This window comes from Rhinoderma darwinii, chromosome 2, assembly GCF_050947455.1.
Source record: "Rhinoderma darwinii isolate aRhiDar2 chromosome 2, aRhiDar2.hap1, whole genome shotgun sequence".
NCBI lineage: Eukaryota > Metazoa > Chordata > Amphibia > Anura > Rhinodermatidae > Rhinoderma > Rhinoderma darwinii.
This window is the reverse complement of record NC_134688.1, coordinates 340,950,880-340,977,079: the sequence shown is the minus strand read 5'-3', so window position 1 is coordinate 340,977,079 and position 26,200 is coordinate 340,950,880. Positions and strand designations below refer to the sequence as shown.

Here is a 26,200-nt window from a genome sequence, read left to right as displayed (position 1 = left end):
GCTACATGATTTGATACAGCTCTACTGTATGATTATGATTGAATTATAATGCATGATTATAATTAAAGGAAACTTGTCACATGGAACATGCTGTCTGATCGGTGGGCAGCATAATATAGAGCAGGAGGAGCTGAGCAGATTGATATAAAGATTTGTTATTAATAAAATACTAAGTTATCCTAAAGGCTATATTCACAAGACAGTGAAAAAAATGGCCATTAAAAACTCATCAACTGTCAGTTTTTCAAGGCCACTTTGAATCATTTCAAGTCCGTCTGATCGTTTTCCATGGTTGTTAAAAAAAAATATGAATTTCATTTGTCGGGGATTTCCCCCCCAACCCCCTAAAAACACCACAGTGCCCACAGTTATTGCCCACATTATGCCAGTGCCCACATATAAAGTGCCATAGGGACAGTGCCCATATGGATAGCACCACACACCACACCCGGTAGATAGTGCGTTGACCCCCCTGTAGACAGCATCATTGGTGTTTCCTCTAGGAGAAAAATCCCCAGCCAGAGCATCGGGGATTCCGCTACAGGAAGAGCTCCTGATGTCACTGTCCAAATATGGACAGTAACGCCAGGGGCTCCTCCTGGAACGGAATCCCTGGCCAGAGCATTTCCGACACTCTGGCCGGGCATTCCGCTCCTAGAGAGAGGCCCTGACGTCACTGTCCATATATGGGTGGTGACGCCAGAAGACTGCTGTCTTGGGAAAGCGTTTGATGTCGCCATCCATGTATGGACAGTGACGTCAGGGGCTCCTCTAGTTGCGGAATTCCCAGCCAGAGCGTTGCCAACACTCTGGCCGGAGATTCCGCTCCTAGAAAGAGCCCCTAACATGACTGTCCATATATATATGGATATTGACGCTAGGGGACTCCTTGCGATACTCTTGCCGGGGACTTCCTAGTTAAAAGCCCTGACATCACTGTCCATGTATGGACAGTGACGTCAAGGGCTTCCCTGGGCTCAGCGCTTAAAGAAGCGCGGTACCCGAGGAGTCCTGAGGGACAGGATAAGTTTTTAGCGGCCATCACAAGAATTGATTCCTGAAAAACGTTTGTTAAAAACGGATCCATTGACTTCTATTGGACCGTCGGGCCGTGAAAACAGCCAATAATAGAACATGTTCTATTTTTGAATGGCCAGTATTCACGGGTGATTAAAAAAACGCCCGTGTGAATACACCCATAGACTTTCATTGTTCTGAAAATGGCCATGTGACGGACGTAAAAAAAACGGCTATTTTCCACTGTCGTGTGAATGCTGCCATGTGAATGTAGCCATCAGACACCAGAATCCAGTACTCTAGCAAAGAACATTAGATTTTTCCAAGGGTTTTCTCAGCTTCTAGTAGAAATATATGGTACTCGATTGGGTTTCAAGAGTCATGGCTGCTTCGATAGATGGGACCACATCACACTTATTCTGTCTTCCAAGATCCCCAAGAGAAAATAAAGACAGAAGGCCTCCAATAGTAAAATATTGTAGCACACTAACTTTTTGCAAGACACAAGCTTATTATACTCACAAAGAATTCACATAAAAAGGCATATCAAACAGGTACAAGACTCAACAGGTACAAGACTTAAAAGTATGTGTATCAAAGCTGTGTCTTCTAACGAGCCGTGCACCTGTGTGTCCATCATATGACCATGTACAGAATTTTATCCACTGGAAATAAACAATAAATGTCCCTACTGAATAACAACAAGCAGAGATCTTGAAAACCATGAAGAATTCATACAGAAAGTACAGTGGAAATTATATAATTTTTAATTATACAAAAAAATAACACTCATTTGCTAAAACCGGACAACCTCATTAAGAATGTGTGACCTACTTTTGAGGTGCCGCTGCGCCCTGGACTTTGTTTTAATTGACAGGACTCTGATAAACCGACCTTTTAATGTACACTATGAATCCCTGCTCGCTCTGAACTTAAGAGTCCAGTGGGTGGTCTCAACTACTGACTGACAGCCTTCCCTGTTTGAGCGTGCATACAGTAAGGGCCCTTTTACACAGGCCAATTATCGGGCAAATGAGCGTTTGCAGAACGCTCGTTCCAGATAATTGCCCTGTGCACAATCGGCTGATAGTATCGTTTTAAATTCCAAAAATATTATCATCGTCAGCAGCACATATTGCCGACATGATAGAAATGTATGGAGACAAGCGATCGTAGTAACGAGCACTCGTCCCCATACTAGCTCCTTGTGAATGGTGTAAACGAGCGCTGATCAACGAGCTGTCTCGTTGATCGGCGCTCATTTACACGGCCAATAAGTTGTTCATATCGGAGTAGGCCCACCCACTGGACTCCTAAGCCCAAAGTGAGCAGGGATTTATATATATATATAAGATATAGGTTAACCTGAATCTGTTCTCACAAAGCTATATATCAATCTACACCGCTCCTCCTGCTTTATAACATGCTGCCTACAAATTGAACAGCATGCACCATGTGACAGGCTCCCTTTAAAATATATATATTTTTTGAAAAGGCACACCATTTTAACCACACTTTGCACTTACCTTTGTGCTTTTAAATAAGGTTAACCTTCATTTTGTGTATTTAGTTCATATGCTTCTCTTTTGAAAAGTGATACATTGTGCTTTGGAATAAAAACAGCGGGTCATGTGTAAAACGGATTCAAGTTGACGCTAATGTTGTTGGCAATTGCTTGCATGTGACAGTGCATGTGGGTATCCCCAGCCTGTAACACTTGTGAGTAGAATATTCTGTTACATTACGGCAGACCTATGGTCATAAATCTAAACTTAGCGGTGCAATAAATATACAACGAAGTGTAACGGATATAAACAAATATAACGCAATCTAAAATTCTTAAGAGACTGTATGCTGTCAATATAAGCTTACCATCAGATTTGTCTCAGGAGCCTGTAGGCACCAATTGTCATGTACGTTAGACTCCGCCTATCAAGTAGGCCACACCTTAAGTCAAGTTTGGTGTTAAAATGTTCAACTGCTCTTACAAAATAAACCAAAACATTGTGGTCCGCTTGTCATCTATCACCCTCTGCAGCCTCCCCTTGCCACACCCTGGGCGTCCTCCTCTCACATCCACAGCACTCTGATCACCTAATTAACATAAGTGCATAATTTACATATCAACATATACACATAATTTGAACACTGTTCCGTGCATTCATACGTAAAATTTCCCCATTACCAGATTCCCATCCCACATGCCCACTGTGCCTATAGGTAAATCTACCTAGTTAGGTGAATGAGTAAACATTGCTGCCACGGTTATAAGCTTGTCTGGAGAGTTGGGTATTAATTGTCACCCTCATCTAGCCCATTTGAGATAAGTGTATGGATCAGTGTTTTGCGTTGGTTGTGTGCCTCTAAGTGATGAACTGTGTTCCATTTTCTTGCAATGGTCAGGCAGAGGATGGCACTTACACTGGATTTATTAAGGTGCATCTGAAGCTTCAACGTCCAGTCACTGTAACAGACACACTTGAGTCTCCATCCATTATCACGATGAAACCGATGTCATCAAGTAATCCAGCAGAGAAAAAAACGTCCTTCTACCTGCCCCTGGATGCTGTGAAACAACTTCACATCAGCAGTTTAACAACAGCCAGTGAAGTCATCAGGGGTCTTCTACAGAAGTTCCAGGTGGTGGACGACCCCTTCAAATTTGCACTCTTCAAACAAATGCAAAGGGATGGACAAGGTGAGTCCGATCAGTATGTCCTAACACCACATCAGATCAGAGTATTATTTATTCCAAGTTAAAGCATTTCAGAGAGATTTGAAGTTAGAGAACTTAACGAAGGATGCCAAGGACACTATTGTCCTTTCAAATTTATATATAATACAATACTTTTTGTTATTTTGAAAAATAGCATATTTCCATGCATATTGGGATGTCACCCTGTAGTGTCACAAAATTCACAAATGCAGATCACTGATCAGAAAAGCTTTTTCAGCCTTTCCACCGATTACGTCTAACACTTTTTCCATATATTAGACTCCTTGAACTTGAATAAAAACCCATCTTTTAATCAGAATTCAATGTGTCTACACCACGTAATTCCATATGTAGCATAACTTTGATGGCATAGCACATCTGACACCACATTCAAGGCAAGCATATTTAAAAAATGGCCACATATATTGATATTAAAGATTTATTTCTCTTACCAAATGTTTATGTCACTCAGGATATGGTAGTAGAATCTTCATAGGGTTGCCATCTCAGTCCAATTCCTTAAGGATAGTAGTAGGGTTACAGCACAGTGTATTCAGATAGTCCAGTGCGATTCAATACACTGTCCCTAATGTTCCCTGCAATACTATTCCTCACTATTCTTATTCCTCCCATGGCAGCGACATAAAAAGTGCGATCTCGCAAGTCACTGCCCTTTGTCAGCCTATATGGTTAGTAGGTGAGCTAAAAAAAAAAAATGTAGGCAAGACGAGCAAGGCAGTCCAAAATCTTGTCCTACCTGCCCTGTCACCTTATTTGAAAAAGTGTATTTTATTTTTACTTTATATTGTAAGCTAAAAAAGTACTCATACAAGTTTTCTTTTTTTAGTTGTCCTGATGCGTTTCTATCATCTATGACAGAATAAATAAATGTAAATCATTTTGGACCCCGATTTATGGATATAAAAAGTGCATTTCTTTATAAAATCTTTCCATGTGTTATATTTATACATTATAGTTACATAGTTAGTACGGCTGAAAAGACACATGTCCATCAAGTTCAACCAAGGGACGGGAAAAGGGAAGGGAAAAATTTCTACACATAGGAGCTAATATTTTTTTGTTCTAGGAAATTATCTAAGCCTTTTTTAAAGCCATCTCCTGTCCCTGCTGTGACAGCTCCTGCGGTCGGCTATTCCATAGATTCACAGTTCTCACAGTAAAGAAGGCTTGTCGCCTCTGCAGGTTGAACCTTTTTTTCCTCCAGACGGAGGGAGTGCCCCCTTGTTTTTTGAGGGGGTTTTACATGGAACAGGACTTCACCATATTTTTTGTATGTGCCATTAATATATTTATATAAATTAATCATGTCCCCCCTTAGTCGTCTTTTTTCAAGGCTAAATAGGTTTAATTCTTTTAATCTTTCCTCATAACTTAGATTCTCCATGCCCCTTATTAGCTTCGTTGCTCTTCTTTGTATTTTTTCCAACTCCAGGGCATCCTTTCTATGAACTGGAGCCCAGAACTGAATTGCATATTCTAGATGAGGCCTCACTAATGCTTTTTAAAGTGGCAATATTACATCCCTGTCCCGTGAGTCCATGCCTCTTTTAATACACGACAATATCTTGCTGGCCTTTGAAGCAGCTGATTGACACTGCATGCTGTTATTTAGTTTATGATTTACAAGTCCTTCTCAACAAGTGACTCCCCCAGTGTAGCTCCCCCTAGGACATATGATGCATGCAGGTTGTTGGTACCCAGATGCATAACTTTACATTTATCTACATTAAACTTCATTTGGCAACTGGATGCCCAAACACTTAGTTTGTTTAAATCTACTTGCAATTCACGAACATCTTCCATAGACTGAACTATATTACATAGCTTGGTGTCATCTGCAAAAATAATAGTGGTCCCAGCACTGAACCCTGGGGTACACCACTTATTACCGGGGACCATTCAGAGTAGGAATCATTGACCACAACTCTCTGGATACGGTCCTTGAGCCAATTCTCAATCCAATTACAAACTATATTTTCTAAACCTATAGTCCTTAATTTACCCATTAGGCATCTATGGGGGACAGTGTCAAATGCCTTTGCAAAGTCCAAAAACACTAAATCCACAGCGGCCCCTCTGTCTAAGCTTCTGCTTACCTCTTCATAAAAACAGATTAGGTTAGTTTGACAACTTCTGTCCTTAGTAAAACCGTGCTGGCTGTCACTTATAATACTATTTTTTGTCACATAATCCTGTATATAGTCCCTCAATAGCCCTTCAAACATTTTCCCCACGATCGATGTTAAGCTTACTGGTCTATAATTACCCGGGAAAACCTAGAGCCCTTTTTGAAAATAGGCACCACATTTGCCCTGCGCCAGTCCCTTGGCACTATACCAGTCACTAGAGAATCTCTAAATATTATGAAGAGGGGGACAGAAATAACTGAACTAAGCACTTTAAGAATTCTAGGGTGTAACCCATCTGGTCCCGGGGCCTTGTGCACATTTATTTTATTTAATTTAGCTTGGACCATATCTACATTCATCCAATTCAGTATATGAACTGATATCATTGATGTAAATTAAAATACTTAGGCCCCATATGTACACGACTGTGCCCGTAATTACGGCCCGGCCGCATTTGCTGGCCGTGCTCCCATTATAAAGTATGGGAGCACTGTCCGTAAAATAAAAAAATAGAACGTGTCCTATTATTTATGGAAGGTTTCTACGGTACGGACACCTTCCCATACATTTACGGGAGGACGTCCGTCTGCCATAGAAATTAATGGGTCTGTAATTACTGACGAAATGTATGGTCGTGTCCATGGGGCCTTAGGCTCTTTACGAACTTTGTATGCAGTTTTTAGTACATTCCATCTTCATATTTTCCTCCCCATCTTCCAAAAGTTATAATTTATTTTGTTCCATTGACATAGCCTCATAAGATATTGTTTTTTTGCAATTCGAGTTTTAGTTTTTAAAGGCACCATCTATTGCACCATATGATGTACTGAAAAAAAGGGGAAAAAATGTTTGTGGTGTAGCATATAAAAAAAAAAAAAAAAAGTGATTACTCCATTGTTTTTTGGGTTTCATTTTTACCGCATTCACCGAGTAGTAAAAATGAGGTTACCTTTATTCTGCGGGTCAATACGATTACGGCAATACTAAATGTATATATTTTTTAATAATTTACTACTTTTACCAAAAAAAACTGTTAACATTTTTTTTTCGGGGAGTCAAAATGACCAAAAAAACATTTCAAACAAATTTTAGCAGATTTTTATTTTTGTTTACGCTGTTCACACTGGGATAAATAATGCCATAATGCAATAGTCCAGACTCTTATGAGCGGCGAGAACGGTGATTATTTTTTACATTACTTTAGGAGAAAAATGTGAAGTGTTTTTTTTAAGTTCTTTTAATTTTTTTGGACATTAATAACAAACTTTACAGTTTTTTTTTCCCCCTAGAGGACTTTACCAAGTTATCATATGATCGCTGGTTAAATACACTGCAATTCTTAAGTATTGCAATGTATTGTGATTAATTGGAGTATAAAGGTATGTTCACACGGCTTAGCAAAATATACGTCTGAAAATACAGAGCTGTTTTCAGGCAAAAACAGCTCCTGATTTTCAGATGTTTTTGTAGTAACTCGCCTTTTTCGCGGCGTATTTTACTGACGTTTTTGGAGCTGTTTTTCAATGAAGTCAATGAAAAGCGGCTCCAAAAACGTCCCAATAAGTGACATGCACTTCTTTTTCGCGGGCGTCTTTTTACGCGCCGTACTTTGACAGCGACGCGTAAAATGACACCCCGTGGGAACAGAACATCGTAAAACCCATTGAAAGCAATGGGCAGATGTTTGTAGGCGTAATGGAGCCGGTTTTTCAGGCGTAATTCGAGGCGTAAAACGCCAGAATTAGGTCTGAAAACACTGTGTGAACATACCCTAAATAACCATACCGGAGAAAAAAGAGCTACAACGTCTAAGTATACAAGAATATATAAATTTTATTATTAGAAAAATGACATACATTTAAAAACACATCATAAGAAGACTCTAGTACTAATACCGTGGTATACAATACAGCACAGGACTAATTCGACAAAAAAGTAGTATGTTAGGGCAGACCCACATTCACTACCCATACAATAAAGTATATATACTATCACAAGCGAGTAGGTCATGTACTGCTAGTTCTCAATGTCCTAATGTTTATATGGCATAAATGAATCAGTGCCTAGCCAAAATATAGTGACATAGAGAGACTCAGTACTTATGTAGTAATCAATTATAGTGATGTTGTCTTACCCATTTGAAAAATAGAGGTCTCACGATATGTCCGTGCTGTAGGGTCCACGGTACAACCCCAACGCGCGTTTCGCTATCTTTGGCTTCCTCAGGGGGTACATTAAGCCCATGGTGTTTGTGATCCTTTTATAGTGTGTGCATATAAGAAAATGAATCCATGTTAGCGCCGAGATAGGAGTCGGCGCTTGCTCGATGACGCGACCGGAAGAGAGGCATGCCCCACATCCGGCCTCTCATGCTGCAGCGCATATCCGGAATCCCGACGCGTAAGTTGTAGCTCTTTTTTCTCCGGTATGGTTATGTAATTATGGAGCAGTCTACTTGATATAATATGGGGGGAAGTTGGTCTTTCAAACTTTACCTAGCCTGTAACCAACATATGCTTAGAGTTTATCTATCTATACCCTAAATAGTATACTAGTGACAGACCTGGGGGCCTTCATTAGGCCCCCAGGCTAGCATGATAACCATCGGCACCACTTGTTTACAAATCAAATCCGCCTCCCGAGATCTCCGGGAAACAATGCTATTGCTGCCATCACCTGATCATTTTGTTTGTAGTGGTAATACAAGGATGACCTGAGTCTCCCAGGTCGAGAGCTGTTGCTGGTTATAGGCTCCCCGCCCTGGCTCATGGATGTAGGTCAAAAGCGGTGGGCCACCCCTCTGACATCTATGGACAGGATTTGTCTTTGTGAGATGTTATTGGAACATGGACAAGTTATTCTAGACTTTAAAAGCCAATTAAACTATACTACTAGTCAGGCAAAAAGAACTCTCAAAGTCATCAAGAAAGAATGAGCTAAAATGTAAGGCTCAAGATGCAAATTTATATTGGCTACCTGACTTCTGGGAAATGTCCAGGGCATGTCATAAAATGCTAGTCAGTGGGGGTCTGACCACTGATCCCAGGATAATTTGAATCCCAGTCACCAGTGAGGAAAAGGGTGTTGAGATTGGTGGGGAGCCCAACAATCGTCCTTTTGATATGGCATAAAACACTTTTGTGGGAAAACCTTTCAGAACATTTTCAAAGCAATTTCCGTTCCAATGTTTATCCTTTTTGTTAGAAGTTGTTCACTTTCCGTTACCAATCATCTTGGCAGCAAAAGCCGACATGGTAGAATTGTAAGGTGGAATACATTAGTCATGTAACATTTTGTGTGCTGGTAAGTCAATGGAGAGGCAGGAACAACATGGATTGGGAGCAGTAATTGGAGTACCTGTGTGGGCGAAAAACACATGAGATAAATAAATGAGTGGGTGCACTGTAGATTACAAGCAGCAGGATCCAAACATCAGGAGGCAGGCACTGCAGGCACATAGCAAAGGAACAAGTGACTAATTTAGATGTTCAATGCTTGACATACTTTAGTTAAAATAATTGATCCTGAATGGAAGTCAGGCAGTAGAAATGCAAATCCCTTTTAGCGTTAGATTGTTTTTTCTTTTTTCATATGTATTTTGTATAATTTTTTTTATTTGTATGACGTGGTGCTCAAATAATGGAGACATGCAGGTCAAATGAAAGGGCTCCAAAGTGAAAATGATTGAATGAATTCATTGAAAAATAGTCCTGCCCACTAAAAATCCTCTACATCATATCATTACCTAGAAAGCAGTGAATGACAAGTAGAATTTTGCCTCTTTACCTGGAACTACTTCAGGCTTAATTTACATTGGAGCACAGAATGTCGTAGCGCCGCTTAGGGGAAAACTTGGTGACACCTTATTTAGGCTGGTTTCAGATGGGCATGGACACGGCCAATCTTCGGTTTTTCATTTTCGTTTTTTTCCTCCCTGCCTTCCAAAAGTCATAACATTCTTTTCGTCGACATAGCCATATGAGGGCATGTTTTTTGCGGGACAGGTTGTAGTTTTTCATAGCACCATTTACTGTACTGCTTAATGTACTGGGAGGCTGAAAAAAAATATTTGTGGACTAAAATGGGCAAAAAAACAGTGAGAACGCCATTTTTTTGGGGGTGGGGGGGGTTGTTTTTATAGCATCCATCAGGCGGTAAAAACTAGGTGTTCACCTTGTTCTACGTGCTCATACGATTACATCGCTACCAAATTTATATATTTATGTCTAAAAAAACAACTATTTGCTAATTGCTAGAAAAAAACAAAAAAAGATTATTTTGTGTCGCCATATTCTGAGCTATAACTTTTTTATTTTTCCGTCAATTGAACGACATGAGAGCTTTTTCTTTGCGGAGCGAGCTGTTTTTTTTTTTACCGATACCATTTTGGGTACATGGGACTTTCTGATCACATTTCATTCCATTTTTTTTGTAGCGCTAATGTGACCAAAAAACAGCAATTTGCGTGTTTTATATATTTTTTATTTTACGGCATTCACCAAGCAGGTTAAATAAAGCTATATTGTGATAGTTCGGACAAAAGGGGAAAAACATTTTTTTTTTTAACTTTTAATTCTTTTTTTGGAACATTAAAAAAACCTAACTGTTTGTTACTTTTTTTTTTTAGGAGTCCCCTTTTGGGAATTGAACCAGCAATCGTTGGATTGCTTGCATGATATATTGCAACACTAATGTATTGCAGTACATCGCTATACTGATAGTCTCCTTTGAAGCCCCTCCAGAGGAACGGCTACATTGTACAAAGATGGCAGACCTGGGGGCCATGACGACCATCGTCGCCCCACAATCAAATCGCGCGCGCGGGGGGGGGGGGGCGATGGCATGCCTCCCTGATTCTAACGATTTACATGCAGCATGTCGCAATTGACTGAGGCATTTAAGGGGTTAAACGGGTGGTATCAAAGTGTTCATTGATTCCGCCTGTTGTAGTGAGGCGTCGCTAAGTTACCCGCTAAGTATGGCATGAGCTCAGCCCGTGCCCGTGGGCCGAAGGTGCACTGGGTAATAGTTTCCTCTATGAAATTACATTCCGGGTATGTAGAATGCTAGTGTATATTTGCAAATATCATTATCGGTATGTAGATCTGAGAATTAAGAAGTGCGTTGCACTGTCCCAAGGAGGAGGCATCTGTGTTTTAGCTGTGCATTAAAATAGAACCTGAGAACACCTCTTTGAATGTCATTTTTGTTATACTACGTCAGATTAGCTTATATTTGTATGTGTTCTGGTTCAACTATGTGCATTTCAGTCATTAACTCTTGCAGCTTTCTAGTTCTCTTTCAGAAGCTTGCTCTTACAGAGCATCCGCTATACTTGCGCCTTTTAGCTGGACCAGAGACTGAAAAGCTCAGCTTTGCACTAAAGGAAAATGAGACAGGAGACGTTCAGGTGAGCATCTGTATAACACCTCCGTTTCAAAAAGTAAACTGATCTGCCAGTCACATATGCTGCCCCAGGTGAGAGCAGTATATTACAGGGACCGATCCCATTAGCCAAATAAATGTTGTGCTGGCGGGCATAAGTACGAGTCCGTGTATTTGAGATTGCTCCACCCACCTCTACCCGCTCTCCTCACAGTGATTGAAGGCTGGCTGCTGTGAATCTGTGAGGAGGGGGGGGGGGTGAAAGAGTGCTCTACTCATGAATACACCGGACTCTGACTTATAACTAGGAGTCCAGCAAATTCTTTGACCGCTCCCATTGCACAGCATTTTTTTAAATTAGTTTTGGCTGAACGGAAAACGGAGCTGTCACTGTAATATGCTGCCTTTATCTAGGGCAGCATATTCAGCCGCAAGATCCACTTTAACTTCTCCAAAACTGTTTGACTATAGTAAACTCCATATAATTACTCACGGCGCGGCTTATGCAAACTCCCACACCCCATACATTTTTTGGCTTTAGCCAAATAGTTGCTATACAGGGTAAAATAATATCTTAAAAACATTTTTTAAACCCTGCGAACTTATTAATATGTAAGTCAGGGAAAAAACTCACTAGTGACCAGTATCTGATCCATATGAGTTCTGCAGGTGCAAGGAAAGCTAAAGCAGCTTTCCAATGTGAGATCGCATAGTTATTCCTCTCAAATCCAGAATAAACACACTCAGACAAGCATGCATATTTTTTCAATGGGGAGAGGGGAATAATCTACTGCCAGACCACTCTTATCTCCTGCGGCAACATAGGATAGGGCATGTTGAAATGCAACATGCCCAATCAGAAATGCCATAGGGAGAAACCTATACACATTAGTCGGATGAAATCAACAGGCTCGCCCAACATTTATCTAATCTGTATGAGCACCATTAATCAAAATGGCTATAGAGGTGTGTAGATAAACTATATATAAGCTAACAAAGAAAAGGGGAAAACATGGATTTTTTTTTTTTAAATGCCTATCTTCAGCTGGTGGGCCCTTTTTAGTAGCTTATATAGTCAACTTACAAGTTACATACAGTTGTTTTTGGTGATCTCTTCACAGTGGGAAGCCTTCACAGTTCCAGAACTACAAAACTTCTTGCTGATCTTGGAGAAAGAGGAAAAGGAGAAAGTACAGCTGGTGCAAAAGAAATACGCTGCCTTTCGTCAGAACCTCCAGGAAGCTCTCACAGATGCCACGATGAAACCTCTGTAACGTTAAATCTCCAATGGAGAAAACAAGGATTTTTGATTCTATGAAATAGCCTCCACAGATCATCTGTAGAAAGTAATTCCTTGGATTTGTAGACACCAACTCCCAAGGCATAAGACACAAAAGAATAATAATTACAGGCTAAAATGTTATAAGTTGTGCCTTCAATGGACACGTCAAAGGCAGAAGTAATTTGCACTTTTTGACCCATTAAGACACCTAGTTTTATGGACCAAAATAAAGGCTCCAACATCTCAGGGTCATAGCCTTTACATTGTATTTTATACTCACAAGAAAGTCAAGATGTTCCTGAGATCCACCTTGCAGCAAGGCATCAGGATCTTGGCATGTCAGGTCAATAAGATGAAGAGCCATAATTACCTTTTGTGAATTGTCATGGTCTGAAAAAGCTTTCCTGCTACAGACCATGTCTTATTCCCCCATTAAATAATTGTACTATTTATTTATTTATTGCACAAAGTGAAGTGCGTAGGAGGACTTCCTAAAGAAGAGACTCTGCGCAGGTTGTATGCTTAGGGGTGTATGCTACAAAATAGGTAAGAGATTCTGTATGATAGAATCTATGAGGTTTAAGAGAAGTTCAAGTATTTTAGTTTCAGCATCCAAAAGTCTAAATGTGAAAACTCAATATAACTGGATGAACTGTTTACAGACTTGGAATACAGCAATGTTCTGTCGCTATTACAAGGTATGAAGTTGCAAGACATGAGCCTTGCTTGCATCAACTGCAAATAATTTTCATTTAAATAGTGAATAGCTATATACATAAATTATAAGCAAAGTTCAATTTAGTTATTTTTAAGCTACTGCACAAAGAAATGTAACAGAATTCAGGTAACAATATATTTAGTTTGAAATGGCCTTACCTTCAGGTTTTTCCAAAATCTAAAGTATTACAAAAACGGAGGTAAAATTGTATAATGTACTCTACATCCATCTCTGCATTATTTACACCCACTTCATCTCCCCCTACCGCAAATCAAAAGTCCCAAAAATGTTTCAAATATCTTCTAGACAAAACATAGGATCTATTCCTTATGCTGCGTTGGGCTTATAACAATCTCCTAGATCTTAGACTATTAATATCTGAATGCTCTGATATCTCCAGAAATCTTGTTCAGCGAGATGGTTCTCTAGACATCTCCATTACCAAATGCCAAACACCACACGTAACGTAGCTAAGGCTCTATTACAACAATTTTGTCCGATGCAACGAGCGCCGATCAACGAGACAGTTTGTTGATCGGCGCTCATTTGCTGCGGCCAAAAAGAGCTATGGATGGGCACGAGCGGTCGTTACTCCAATTACTCGTCCCCATACTTCATGTCGGCAGTGGGTCTTCCTGTTTACACGGGGAGATGTGCTTTCGACAACGATAATATTTTAGTTTTTTTAAAACGATACTACCAGCAGACGATCGAGCGTCTGCTCGTTCATCTTCTGATCGCTGCCCTGTTTACACCGGGCAATTATTCGCAACGAGCGTTATATGAACGATCGTTTGACCGATAATTGGCCAGTGTAAAAGGGCCTTTAGTCTTAGAGCTTTCTCAACAGCGCTCCTTTACAATCGTGCAGTTTTTCATTTCACTGCAGATTTGCCTCTGCGGCCCTTTTCTGCGGATTTAACTTAGAAGCTGAAAAAAAGAAAAGAAATTACTCCTGAATGAAAAGCAAAACCCACACTATATAACTTGCAGATTTGATTGCACATTTTTTTCCACCCACAATGAAATCAATTAGGAAAAGCCGCAATAATTCCGCAAACAATCCGCTACAGAATTGACGTGCTGCGGATTTTTAAATCCACGTGGAAAATTTCCAAACCTTGTGGATGAGATTTTGTAAAATCGTATTCATTTGCCTTATACTGTAGTCAGCTACAGATTTTACCTGTGCAAATCCGAGTTGTGAGAATTCACCCTTAAAGTGTATGCCAATTTTTAGTGTGGGAGCCTTCCTGTGTTGCTCCTATTATAATCAATATATAATAAGGGTATGTGCAAAAATAAAATAACGTTGAAAAATTCGGAGCTGTTTTCAAGGGAAAACAGCTCCTGATTTTCAGACGTTTTTTTAAGCCATTTGCGATTTTCGCTGCATTTTTTACGGCCGTTTTTGGAGCTGTTTTTCTAGTCTATGAAAAACATCTCCAAAAACGTCTGAAGAAGTGGCATGCACTTCTTTTTTGCGGCCGTTTTTAAAAACAAAACCTCAGAAATGTAGACAGAGCCAACATGTTCTGTATCTTGACTCCCATATTCACTCTAAGGATATGTGCACATGTAGTGTTTTCAGCAGTTTCAAGGGAAAACAGCTCCTGATTTTCGGACTTTTTTTTAAGCCACTCGCGATTTTCGCTACGTTTTTTACGGACGTTTTTGGATGTGTTCTTCTATAGTCTATGAAAAACGTCTCCAAAAACGGCTGAAGAAGTGACATGCACTTCTATTTCGCGGCTGTTTTTTTTACGAGGCTGTTTTGAAAAACGGCCGCAAAAAAAACAGCCCGTCGGAACTGAACGCCGTTTTTCCCATTGAAATCAATGGCTAGATGTTTGTAGGCGTTCTGCTTCCGATTTTTCAGCTGTTTTTCGGGACGTTTAACGGCCCGAAAAACGTCTGAAAACACTATGTGTGCACATACCCTTAGAGTGAATATGGGATTCAAGAGACAGAACATGGTGGCTCTGTCTACATCTCTGAGGTTTTGTTCTACAGCCCGGACAGGATGGTGCATCCAAGAAATGAAGAATCGCCTAATGAACTAAAAATTCCAGCAACCTGACAGCTCATGTGCACATACATAGTCCTCAGTTACCCAATTTTCTATGGAATCAATGTTTTCCTGCTCTACAATAATGACTGATATTTGCCAGCGTTAATGTTGACAGGCACAGGTAAATTCCTGGTAATCCAGCAAGACACTATTTTGTGCCGTGAAGGATTTTAGGTTCATCATAAATGTAGAACCTGGAATTTTACTGTAAAATAATATAGTGAATGCTGTATAAATGACTTTTTTTTGAAGTTACATAAATTAGATAAGTTAAAGGTGTTGTATGATAGATGTGGCACAACATTGTGACTTCCATTATGTGAGCAGAGAATGTTTAGAACATAGAGGGTTAAATGATCTTAAAATTTTTCTAAACTAATATCCAAGTATATTTTTTATCATGCACAATGGAAAACGAAATTGCAATTAGTAAATATTAATTTATCCGTCAAAGCTTGAAAAAGCAGAGACACCGTATGATGGCACAAATCCTAGCAAGATGGTATGGGGACCAATGAGGGAACCTGCCTGATTTGATAAACCTGCTATTAATTTTGCTGTACCTCCACATAATGCAACAATATGTCTTTCCTGTCTTCGGAAACCTTCCCAATCAGTCTTGGACTAAATGGTAAATTGTTCAATATGCTATAATGGTGCCGATCTTCAGCAATGTGCCACCTTGATGTGGGTTTAAGCTCCAGTGAATGCGTCATTGCTGGAAGTGCCTTGCTTCATGTAGCTTTACGTCTGCGTGCACCCAGAAGAGTCAGGTGCCAAGTGAAAATGTCCTTACTGAAATTGTATCCTTCGCTGCTGCTGGTTTTTTTTTGTTTTTGTTTTTTTTTTAAAAGGAGAGTGTGAAAGAATATAAAGAGTATAGAGATGATCAGTGTACTGTAATCTACATATAAGTATTAAAAATGTTTCAAGTAAAATTGCTGTCTGATGTGATGTTATATTGGATTCACTGTAAGTACATGCTTCACGATAAACTGTAGAATGACAATTACCCTCAAAAGTATATAGACTTGGGAGCAGAATAGTGATTTGTTACAGACAGAATGTGACAAATACGATTTATTTTTTCTTTAACCAGTTAATTACGAGGGAAATTTTCCTCCTTAATGACCAGTCACATTTTTAGGTGATTTGGTTACAAGGATTTATTTCTGTACCATTTTGTAAAATGTAGAACACTGACACACACATACATATATATATATATATATATATATATGCACACATATACACACACACACACACACACACACACACACACACACACTGTATAGTTATAACAGCAGTGTCTGAATTTATTCGCCAATGTGTTACATTTATTTTGGATCATGGTTTGTGTGTTTATTTTTCCACTTATAGCTGTCATATCAGCCCTCATTTAAAGCGACCCTCCAGTCCTGCGACATTTTAAATATGATGGGGTATATAAGTAATATTACCAGATTCCCTCCAGTTGCACCCCTCTGCCGAGGATTCACAGTTTTAGGGTCCCCTAAGTGTTGTCCCAACATGGTTGCAGCGCTTCTTAGACCAGGAGTCTGAGACACACACACGGTTCTCGGATTGACCAAAGCTGCTCACATGAGAAGTTCTGGCCCATCAGAGAACAAAGGGAGTGTCTTAGACTCAGTCTGTGAAGTGTAGTGGCCATTGTGGGACAACAAAGCAGCAGATCCACGGCAGAGCGGCACAACTGGGACCGGAGGGTTGCTTTAAGGGAAGAACAGTCCATTGAAGTGAATGGGAGAAAAGGCTGAAATACCTGTGAATCGCCGCTAAATGCATGTTGAAGATTCACAGCAAGCAAGTAGAAATGAAGGGGAAGCAGCGCTCATACGAGAGCTGCACCCCCTTCAAAATACAAGGCTCTGCAAGTTCATAAATTTAAAGGGGTTTTCCAGCCAGTAAAAATTGATGGCCTGTCCTCAGAATAGGCCATCAATAGCTGATGGGTCAGGGTCCGAATCCTGGGAAATAATGTTCATTGGTAACCACCTTGTCCTTCAGTACCAACTAAAGTAGTGGAGTACAACTAAGGTATTTACACAGTGCGATTTCGTCTAGTTTTTTTGTAGTGTGGCTGAAAATCGCACTGAAAAAAATAAAAAATAAATCGCATGCATTTTTACTGCGGTTTTGCAGTTAGCATGGAATTCGCAGTAAAAACGTATGGTGCGGCTTTCGGTCGCACAGCAAAAACGCAGTGTGAATAAACCCTTAAGGGTGGGGAGAGGAATGCACTTAAACCAGAACTTCCAGGGTGTGAGTAGAGTTTGGCATTAAATGAGAATTTCACAAGTGCTATGTGAAACCTCTAAAGGCCTCATTTACACAAGTGTATTAAAATACATTGAGAAATATGAATTTATTTTGCTTAACGTTATGCCTGTGGTTTTCGTGTCAATCTTTTTTTTTAGCTGTATTTTCTCACATTGCCCAATCACAAATACATATCAACTGGTACCCATATGGACGATAATGGACCATGCTGCACATTTGAAATATGAGCATACACTATATGGCAATCGCTGCATTAACTAACATTAGCTCATCTTCAGAAGATGATATACACTGTAAATGTTATTGCCGTTTTCCCATTATGTGTAATTTAGAGTGCCAGTCTGTGTCAGTAACCTGAAGATTGCAGACATGGGCAGTCTGGATTTCATCTAGATCAGGTTGACATTTGTTTAGACTTGATATGGAGTTGCTTAGGGTAAAGGGCTGCGTAGAATCTTGATTCTTTATTAATACAGAATTATCAGAATGTAAGGGCATTACTTTCAGATAGGCCTCTTTCATATCACATTTGTGACCTACGTTTAACATATTTGCCAGGATTAGTTTTTGAGGTATATGTTAAATGTAGGACACCTAAAAGTGGCATCTGTTACACATAGACTATTAGGCTGGATTCACACGAGCATGTTCGGTCCGTAAAGGACGGAACTATTTCGGCCGCAAATCCCGGACCGAACACACTGCAGGGAGCCGGGCTCCTAGCATCATAGTTTTATACGATGCTAGGAGTCCCTGCCTCTCCGTTGAACTACTGTCCCGTACTGAAAACATGATTACAGTACGGGACAGTTGTCCCGCAGCGAGGCAGGGACTTCTAGCGTCGTACATAACTATGATGCTAGGAGCCCGGCTCCCTGCACTGTGTTCGGTCCGGGACTTGCGGCCGAAATATGTTCCGTCCTTTATGGACCGAACATGCTCGTGTGAATCCAGCCTTATGGATATCCATTTACTGTAAACATTAGGAAAAGCTATTGAAAAGCTCATGACATACACGTTTAACGAATGCCTGTGACGTATACCATACGTCACCCATATAAAAAAAAAACATATACCGTGCGGTATAATTTTTTGCCAGATTACATTGTATGGAATAGTGTGGTATACTACGCTATTCCATACTTAACCCCTTAAGGACGCAGCCTAGTTTTGGCCTTAAGGCTCAGAGCCCATTTTTCAAATCTGACATATTTCACTTTATGTGGTAATAATGTCGGAATGCTTAAAGCTACCCAAGCGATTCTGAGATTGTTTTCTCGTGACACATTGGGCTTCATGTTCGTGGTAAAATTTGGTCGATATATTCAGTGTTTATTGGTGAAAAATTGCAAAATTTAGAGAAAATTTTGAAAAAATTGCATTTTTCTGAATTGAAATGCATCTGCTTGTAAAACAGACGGTTATACCACCCACAATAGTTACTAGTTCACATTTCCCATATGTCTACTTTAGATTGGCATCATTTTTTGAACATTATTTTATTTTTCTTGGACGTTACAAGGCTTAGAACATAAACAGCAATTTCTCATATTTGTAAGAAAATGTCAAAAGCCTGTTTTTTAAGGTACCTCTTGAGTTCTGAAGTGGCTTTGTGGGGCCTATGTATTAGAAACCCTGATAAAACACCCCATTTTAAAAACTAGACCCCTCAAAGTATTCAAAACAGCATTTAGAAAGTTTTTTAACCCTTCAGGCATTTCACAGGAATTAAAGCAAAGTGGAGGTGAAATTTGCAAATTTCATTTTTCTTGCTGAATTTCAATTTTATTCATTTTTTTTTTCTGTAACACAGAAGGTTTTACCAGAGAAACACTACTAAATATGTATTGTCCAGATTCTGCAGTTTTTAGAAACGTCCCACATGTGGCCCTACTGCGCTCGTGGAATAAAACACAAGCCCTAGAAGCAAAGAAGCACCTAGTGCATTTTGAGGCCTCTTTTTTATTAGAATATATTTTAGGCAGCATGCCAGGTTTGAAGAGGTGTTGAGGTGCCAAAACAGTAGGAATCCCCCAATAGTGACCCCATTTTGGAAACTACACCCCTCAAGGAATTCATTTATGGTTGTTGTTACCATTTTGACTGCACAGTTTTTTCACAGCACGTATTTGAATTGGGCTGTGAAATGAAAAAAATTTCATGTTTTCCAATAAAATGTCATTTGTGATCAAAATTTCTTATTTTCACAGGGAACAAAATACCCCATTTTGTTGCCCAATTTGTCCTTAGTGTGGCAATACCCCATTTGTGGTGATAAACTGCCGTTTGGGCCCATGGGAGGGCTCAGAAGGAAAGGAGCGCTATATGTTTGTTGGAGTCCAGATTTTGCTGGATTGGTTTTCGGGTGCCATGTCGCATTTGCAGAGCCTCAGAGGTATCAAAGCAATGGAAACCCACCAAAAGTGACCCCATTTTGGAAACTACACCCCTCAAGGAATTCATTTATGGTTGTTAGCATTTTGACCACACAGTTTTTTCACAGCACCTATTTCAATTGGGCTGTGACATTAAAAAAATGTAATTTTTTCCAATAAGATGTAATTTTTTATCAAAATTTCTTATTTTCACAGGGAACAAAATACTCAATTGTGTTGCCCAATTTCTCCTGAGTGCAGAAATACCCCATTTGTGGCAATAAACTGCCGTTTGGGCCCATGGGAGGCCTCAGAAGGGAAGGAGCGCTGTGTGTTCTTTAGAGTGCAGATTTTGCTGGATTGGTTTTCGGGTGCCATGTCGCATTTGCAGAGCCCCAGAGGTATCAAAGCAATGGAAACCCACCAGAAGTGACCCCATTTTGGAAACTATACACCCCTCAAGGAATTCATTTATGGGTAATGTGACCATTTAGACCCCATAGTTTCTTCACAGAACTTATTTGAATTGGGCTGGAAATGAAAACAAAATTATTTTTTTCAAATAATATGTAGTTTTGGCTGAAAATTTATTATTTTCACAAGAAACAAAATACCCCATTCTGTTGCGCAATTTGTTCTGAGTGCCGCAATACCCCATTTGTTGTGATAAACTGCCGTTTGGGCCCATGGGAGGGCTCAGAAGGAAAGGACCACCATTTGGCCTACTGGGGATTTTCTAGTGCGAAGTCATGTATGCAGAAACACCTGAGGTACCAGTACAGTTGAAACCCGCAAGAAGTGACCCCGTTTTAATAACTACACCCTTAAGGCATTCATCTAGAGGTGTAGTGAGCATTTTGACCAGAGACCTACACCCCATAAACTGTAATGTGGGTTCTCCCGGGTATGGCAATACCCTACATGTGGCTGTTATCAGCTGCCTGGACACACAGCAGGGCTCAGAGGGGAAAGACGAGGGGGGTATAAGCTGTGCGGAGTGCATCAGGGTAAGTAAAATTGGGGTAAATTATAAACCAAGGGATGTATGATAAATTTAAAAACACTCTTTCATACAGAGCTCTTTCAACGGGACACGTGTCACATTGATATATTGTGTCATCCCTTATCGCAGACTTTGCACCTCTTTTGACTTTTTCCCTTCTTGCCAGTTTGGGGAACTTCTCCTGGAAAGTGTTGCCGCCTTGGTACGATGCGTGTGGCCCCGCTTCCAGAAGTACTGGGTGCCCCCCCTTCTTGGTCCCTAAAGATTAGGTTCTTGATAATCACCTCTTGAAATTCCAGGAAAGTTCCCGTCTGGCCTGCACATCGACGTAGCACGTACGCATTGTACAATGCCATCTGTATGATGTGCCCGGCCAGCTTCTTATACCACGCCGCATGGCGCTGTAGGGCTTCAGGATTTGATCTTACAAGTCCATCCCTCCCATGTACCTATTGTAGTCCAGGATGCAGTCTGGTTTGGGGGTGGCCTTCCCTTCATATAGCCTAAACCTGTAGGTATACCCGGATGCACTCTCGCAGCTTATACATCTTCACGCCATACCTTGCCCTCTTACCCGGCAGGTACTGGCGGAATTGAACCCTCCCTTTAAAATGTACCAGGGACTCATCAATAGAAATACACTTCTTGGGGGTGAATGCTTGGGAAAACCGGGCACTGGAACGGTCTAATAGGGTTCTCCGTTTATACAAACGGTCAAAACTGGTGTCATCTCGGGGTGGGCACGGCTCATTATCAGTATAATGTAAGAAGCGAAGTATTGCCTCATTTATTTATTTTTTTAGGTTCCAGTTCAGTTCTGAAGTTGCTTTGAGGGGCCCATAAATTAGAAACCCCTATCAAATACCCCATATTAGAAACTAGACCCCTCAAAGTATTCACAACAGCATTTAGAAAGTTTATGAACTCTTTAGGTGTTTCACAGAAATTTAGAGCAAAGTAGAGGTGAAATTTACATTTTTTTTGGTCAGAAAATCCTTTTTATACCATTTTTTTTATAACACAAAAGGATTTATCAGAGAAACGCAACTTAATACGTATTGCCCAGATTCTGCAGTTTTGAGAAATATCCCACATGTGGCCCTAGTGCGGTAATGGACTGAAGCACCGGCCTCCGAAGCAAAGGAGCACCAAGTGGATTTTGAGGCCTCTTTTTTATTCGGCACCATGTCCGGTTTGAAGAGGTCTTGTGGTGCCAAAACATTGGGAACCCCCCAAAAGTGACTCCAATTTGGAAACTAGACCCCTTGAGGAATCCATTGTAGTTTTCTTGGGGTGCATGCGGCTTTTTGATCAGTTTTTATTCTATTTTTAGGTGGCGTGGTGACTAATAAACAGCAATTCTACTATTGTTTTTGTATTCTTTTTTTTTTTACTGCGTGCACCGTGCGCTATAAATGACATATTCACTTTATTCTGCGGGGCGATACGATTACGTCGATACCAGATGTTTATAGTTGTTTTTTATGTCTTATGGCGTTTGCACAATAAAATACGTTTTGTAAACAATCATTCACTTTTTGTGTTACCTTATTCTAAGCGCCAGAACTTTTTTATTTTTCAATCAATAAAGCCGTGCGAGGACTTATTTTTTGCGTAACGAACGGTAATTTCAATCAGTACCATTTTTAGGTACATGCAACTTTTTGATCTCTTTTTATTCCATTTTTTGGGAGGTGAAGTGACCAAACAATTGTGATTGTGGTTCGGTTTATTATTATTTTCTTTTACGGCGTTCACCGTGCGGGATAAATAATTTTGTAGTTCAGGCCGTTACGGACGCGGCGATACCAATTATGTATAGTTTGTTTGTTCATATATTTTTATTAATAATAAATGACTGATAAGGGAAAAAGGGGGATTTTTACTTTTAATACTTTTAAAACTTTTATTTTCTTATTTTTACACATCTTTTTACTGTATTACTTTGTCCCACTAGGGGACTTGAGGGCAGGAGGCCCTGATCGCAATTCTAATACACTGCACTACATGCGTAGTGCAGTGTATTAGAACGGTCAGCTACTCACTGACAGCAAGCATAGTGGGTCCTGACGTTGTCAGGACCCACTAGGCTTCCGTCTATGGCATAGCCTGACGCCATTGTTTGTTGTTCGGTTGCCATAGTCACCATCGCCGGCCGCTATCGCGTAGCAGGCCGGCGATGGCAGCTTAGCCCCTAAAAAGCCGCGATCTCTATAGAACGCGGCTTTTAAGGGGTTAATCAGCGGGGACACAGCGATCGGTCCCCGCTGTAGGAGCTGTGACAGCTGCTGAACAAGACAGAAGCTGTCACAGCTCCTGTATGTGTCGGGAGGACGGCCGAAACGGCCGTTACTCCCGAGATGTACTATTAGGTCATGGAGCGCGAACGATACAGCTGCCATGACCTAATAGTACGTCCAGGAGCAGGAAGGGGTTAACAAAAAAAGAAGTATACTGACATATACTAGAACGACAGAGGCCAAAAGTACACTTCAGCCTCCGTCAGGCTAATGGAAACCTTTGAATACGTTCAGCTAGTACGTTGGGAGCTGTTCTGTCGTACACGCTAAATGTACATCGAAAACGTAATGTGAACAGGGCCTATTTTGCACAGACGGTGCCTTCTTAAAGCACTCTATTAAAAAGTAATGTAATTCTCTAATATGCAAATCCAAGAAAGTGAGAATAAAATTGGGTGATGTAATGTTAGACTGCACAATAATATAATTTAAGAGTCCATAAATGAGACAAACACTATTGATCTCTTACAACAGAGATTCTCAGAGAATTTTTACAAACATAACTTTTGGAAGCAATCGCCCTTCTCAAGCTAAGGAAAGGAGTAAATGAAATTCTAGCTCATTTTCTGAACAGAAGAAAATATCGGTTATATTTATGACTTTTTATGTCTTAAAAGGACATTTTTGTTTTTAAAGATTCCACAATGTAATTCTGCATAGAACGCTATGTAACTTTTCAGATAATTTGTTTTACACCAATTTTGAGTTATAATCACGTTTTTGTAAACAACTGCACTCAAAATTCTGTTGGTTACATTTGGTAACAGGCAGAAGTTTATCACTACTCTGCTGTCAGGCATAACATAACAGCTTTTGTGTTAGGCTACATTCAGACGATTGTTGGTAACCTCAGACGTGAAAAACTGAAGTTTTTCACATCAGAGGTGCACCCATACGGGATGTGTTGTCACGGATCCCCCATAGACTAAAGTCTATGGAGGGATGCGTGACACGCAGTAAAATAAGACGTGTCCTATTTTTTTACGGACCCTTCACACACCATGTTGAAACAACAGTCGTGTGAACGGCCCAATTGAAATACATGAGTCCGTGTGACGGCCATTGTTTTAACGGTCATCACACGGACGTGATGCACGCTCATCTGAATGAGCCCTTACAGTAATTCTGAGGATGAATGGAGAAGACAACCTCATGTAACAAAAGAGCAGTACAAAATAGGCAGAGCAAAGTATTTACAAAGTTACTTAAAGAGGCTCTGTCACCAGATTTTGCAGCCCCTATCTGCTATTGCAGCAGATCGGCGCTGCAATGTAGATTACAGTAACGTTTTTATTTTTAAAAAACGAGCATTTTTGGCCAAGTTATGACCATTTTTGTATTTATGCAAATGAGGCTTGCAAAAGTCCAAGTGGGTGTGTATTATGTGCGTACATCGGGGCGTTTTTACTACTTTTACTAGCTGGGCGTTGTGTATAGAAGTATCATCCACTTCTCTTCAGAACGCCCAGCTTCTGGCAGTGCAGACACAGCGTGTTCTCGAGAGATCACGCTGTGACGTCACTCACAGGTCCTGCATCGTGTCGGCCGAGCGAGGACACATCGGCACCAGAGGCTACAGTTGATTCTGCAGCAGCATCAGCGTTTGCAGGTAAGTAGCTACATCGACTTACCTGCAAACGCTGATGCTGCTGCAGAATCATCTGTAGCCTCTGGTGCCGATGTGGCCGACACGATGCAGGACCTGGGGCAGGAAGTGAGTGACGACACAGCGTGATCTCTCGAGAACACGCTGTGTCTGCACTGTCAGAAGCTGGGCGTTGTGAAGAGAAGTGGATGATACTTCTATACACAATGCCCAGCTAGTAAAAGTAGTAAACACGCCCCGATGTACGCACATAATACACGCCCACTTGGACTTTTACTTTAAACACGCCCACTTGGACTTTTGCAAGCCTCATTGGCATAAATACAAAAATGGTCATAACTTGGCCAAAAATGCTTGTTTTTTAAAAATAAAAACGTTACTGTAATCTACATTGCAGCGCCGATCTGCTGCAATAGCAGATAGGGGTTGCAAAATCTGGTGACAGAGCCTCTTTAACATTTTATGTAGCTTTAGAAGTGTAGAGTTTTGGAGATTGTGCTAGAAAAGCAGAGTTTCCCTTTAAGTATGTACCTGAAGACGTATAGTACTAAATATAGTTAGCTAGACAAAAACAATGGGGAAAACAATAAAGTACTAGTGGGATCCTGGGCACTTCTCATTTTTGTCATGTCTTATGTCCCACCGTTCTGAAGTTATGGGTTTTAGAAAAGAATCCCTTCATAGGGCCAGAGAGAATGTTTAACTACTGCAAGCAGCAACACATGCTAATGTTCCCTAGTACTAGTTACAGCCAATGCTTACTTGTGGTTATTTATCTACTGCCAGTTTATTAAAATTACATTTGTTTCTATGTTGTCCTGCATAGACTCATCCCGTGAGAAGTAATAGATTTATTTCATTTCTTCTTGCTGGATTTAGCGGACAGGTCTAATCCATTCACATACTTCCGAGGAATCTTATAATGTTCTAAAAAAAATAATAATAAGGCATTTCTGAGAACATGGTCAGCACAGGAAACACAGCACATCAATATAAATTTATTCTATGGCTTTATTTGCTAAAACTAAGTATATACATATTGGGTTGTCACGATACCAGAATTTGATACTGACACTTAGTGTAGTATTGCGATACTCGATAACAAAACGATACTTTGCCAACAATAATAATAAAAAAAAGTTCTTCCATTTCCTGATGTGAGGCATGTGGTGTGATGAATTTTGAACCTCCGTGTGCCTCACATTAATAGTAATTAACCCCATCATGTTCCTCAGTCATAATGGACAACATTGGGTTAATGTGTGAGGTACATGAT

At 40.3% G+C, this 26,200-nt stretch overlaps 2 protein-coding genes across 5 annotated transcripts in view; one reads left to right on the top strand and one right to left on the bottom strand.

The window, feature by feature from the left end:
• Nucleotides 1–16,266, top strand: part of RASSF5 (Ras association domain family member 5) — a 75,953-nt gene extending 59,687 nt beyond the window's left edge. For both annotated transcript variants that reach the window (XM_075853711.1, XM_075853712.1), the window contains 3 exons: nt 3,421–3,715; nt 11,178–11,293; nt 12,390–16,266. In XM_075853711.1, the coding sequence (XP_075709826.1) occupies nt 3,421–3,715; nt 11,178–11,293; nt 12,390–12,542 (564 nt within the window). In that variant the 3' untranslated portion in view covers nt 12,543–16,266. The remainder of the gene's footprint in view (nt 1–3,420; nt 3,716–11,177; nt 11,294–12,389) is intronic.
• Nucleotides 16,267–25,686: 9,420 nt separating this feature from the next.
• The window catches only part of EIF2D (eukaryotic translation initiation factor 2D), a 114,163-nt gene continuing 113,649 nt past the window's right edge, over nt 25,687–26,200 (bottom strand). For all 3 annotated transcript variants that reach the window (XM_075853702.1, XM_075853701.1, XM_075853703.1), the window contains one exon: nt 25,687–25,851. In XM_075853702.1, coding sequence (XP_075709817.1) covers nt 25,781–25,851 — 71 coding nt within the window. In that variant the 3' untranslated portion in view covers nt 25,687–25,780. The remainder of the gene's footprint in view (nt 25,852–26,200) is intronic.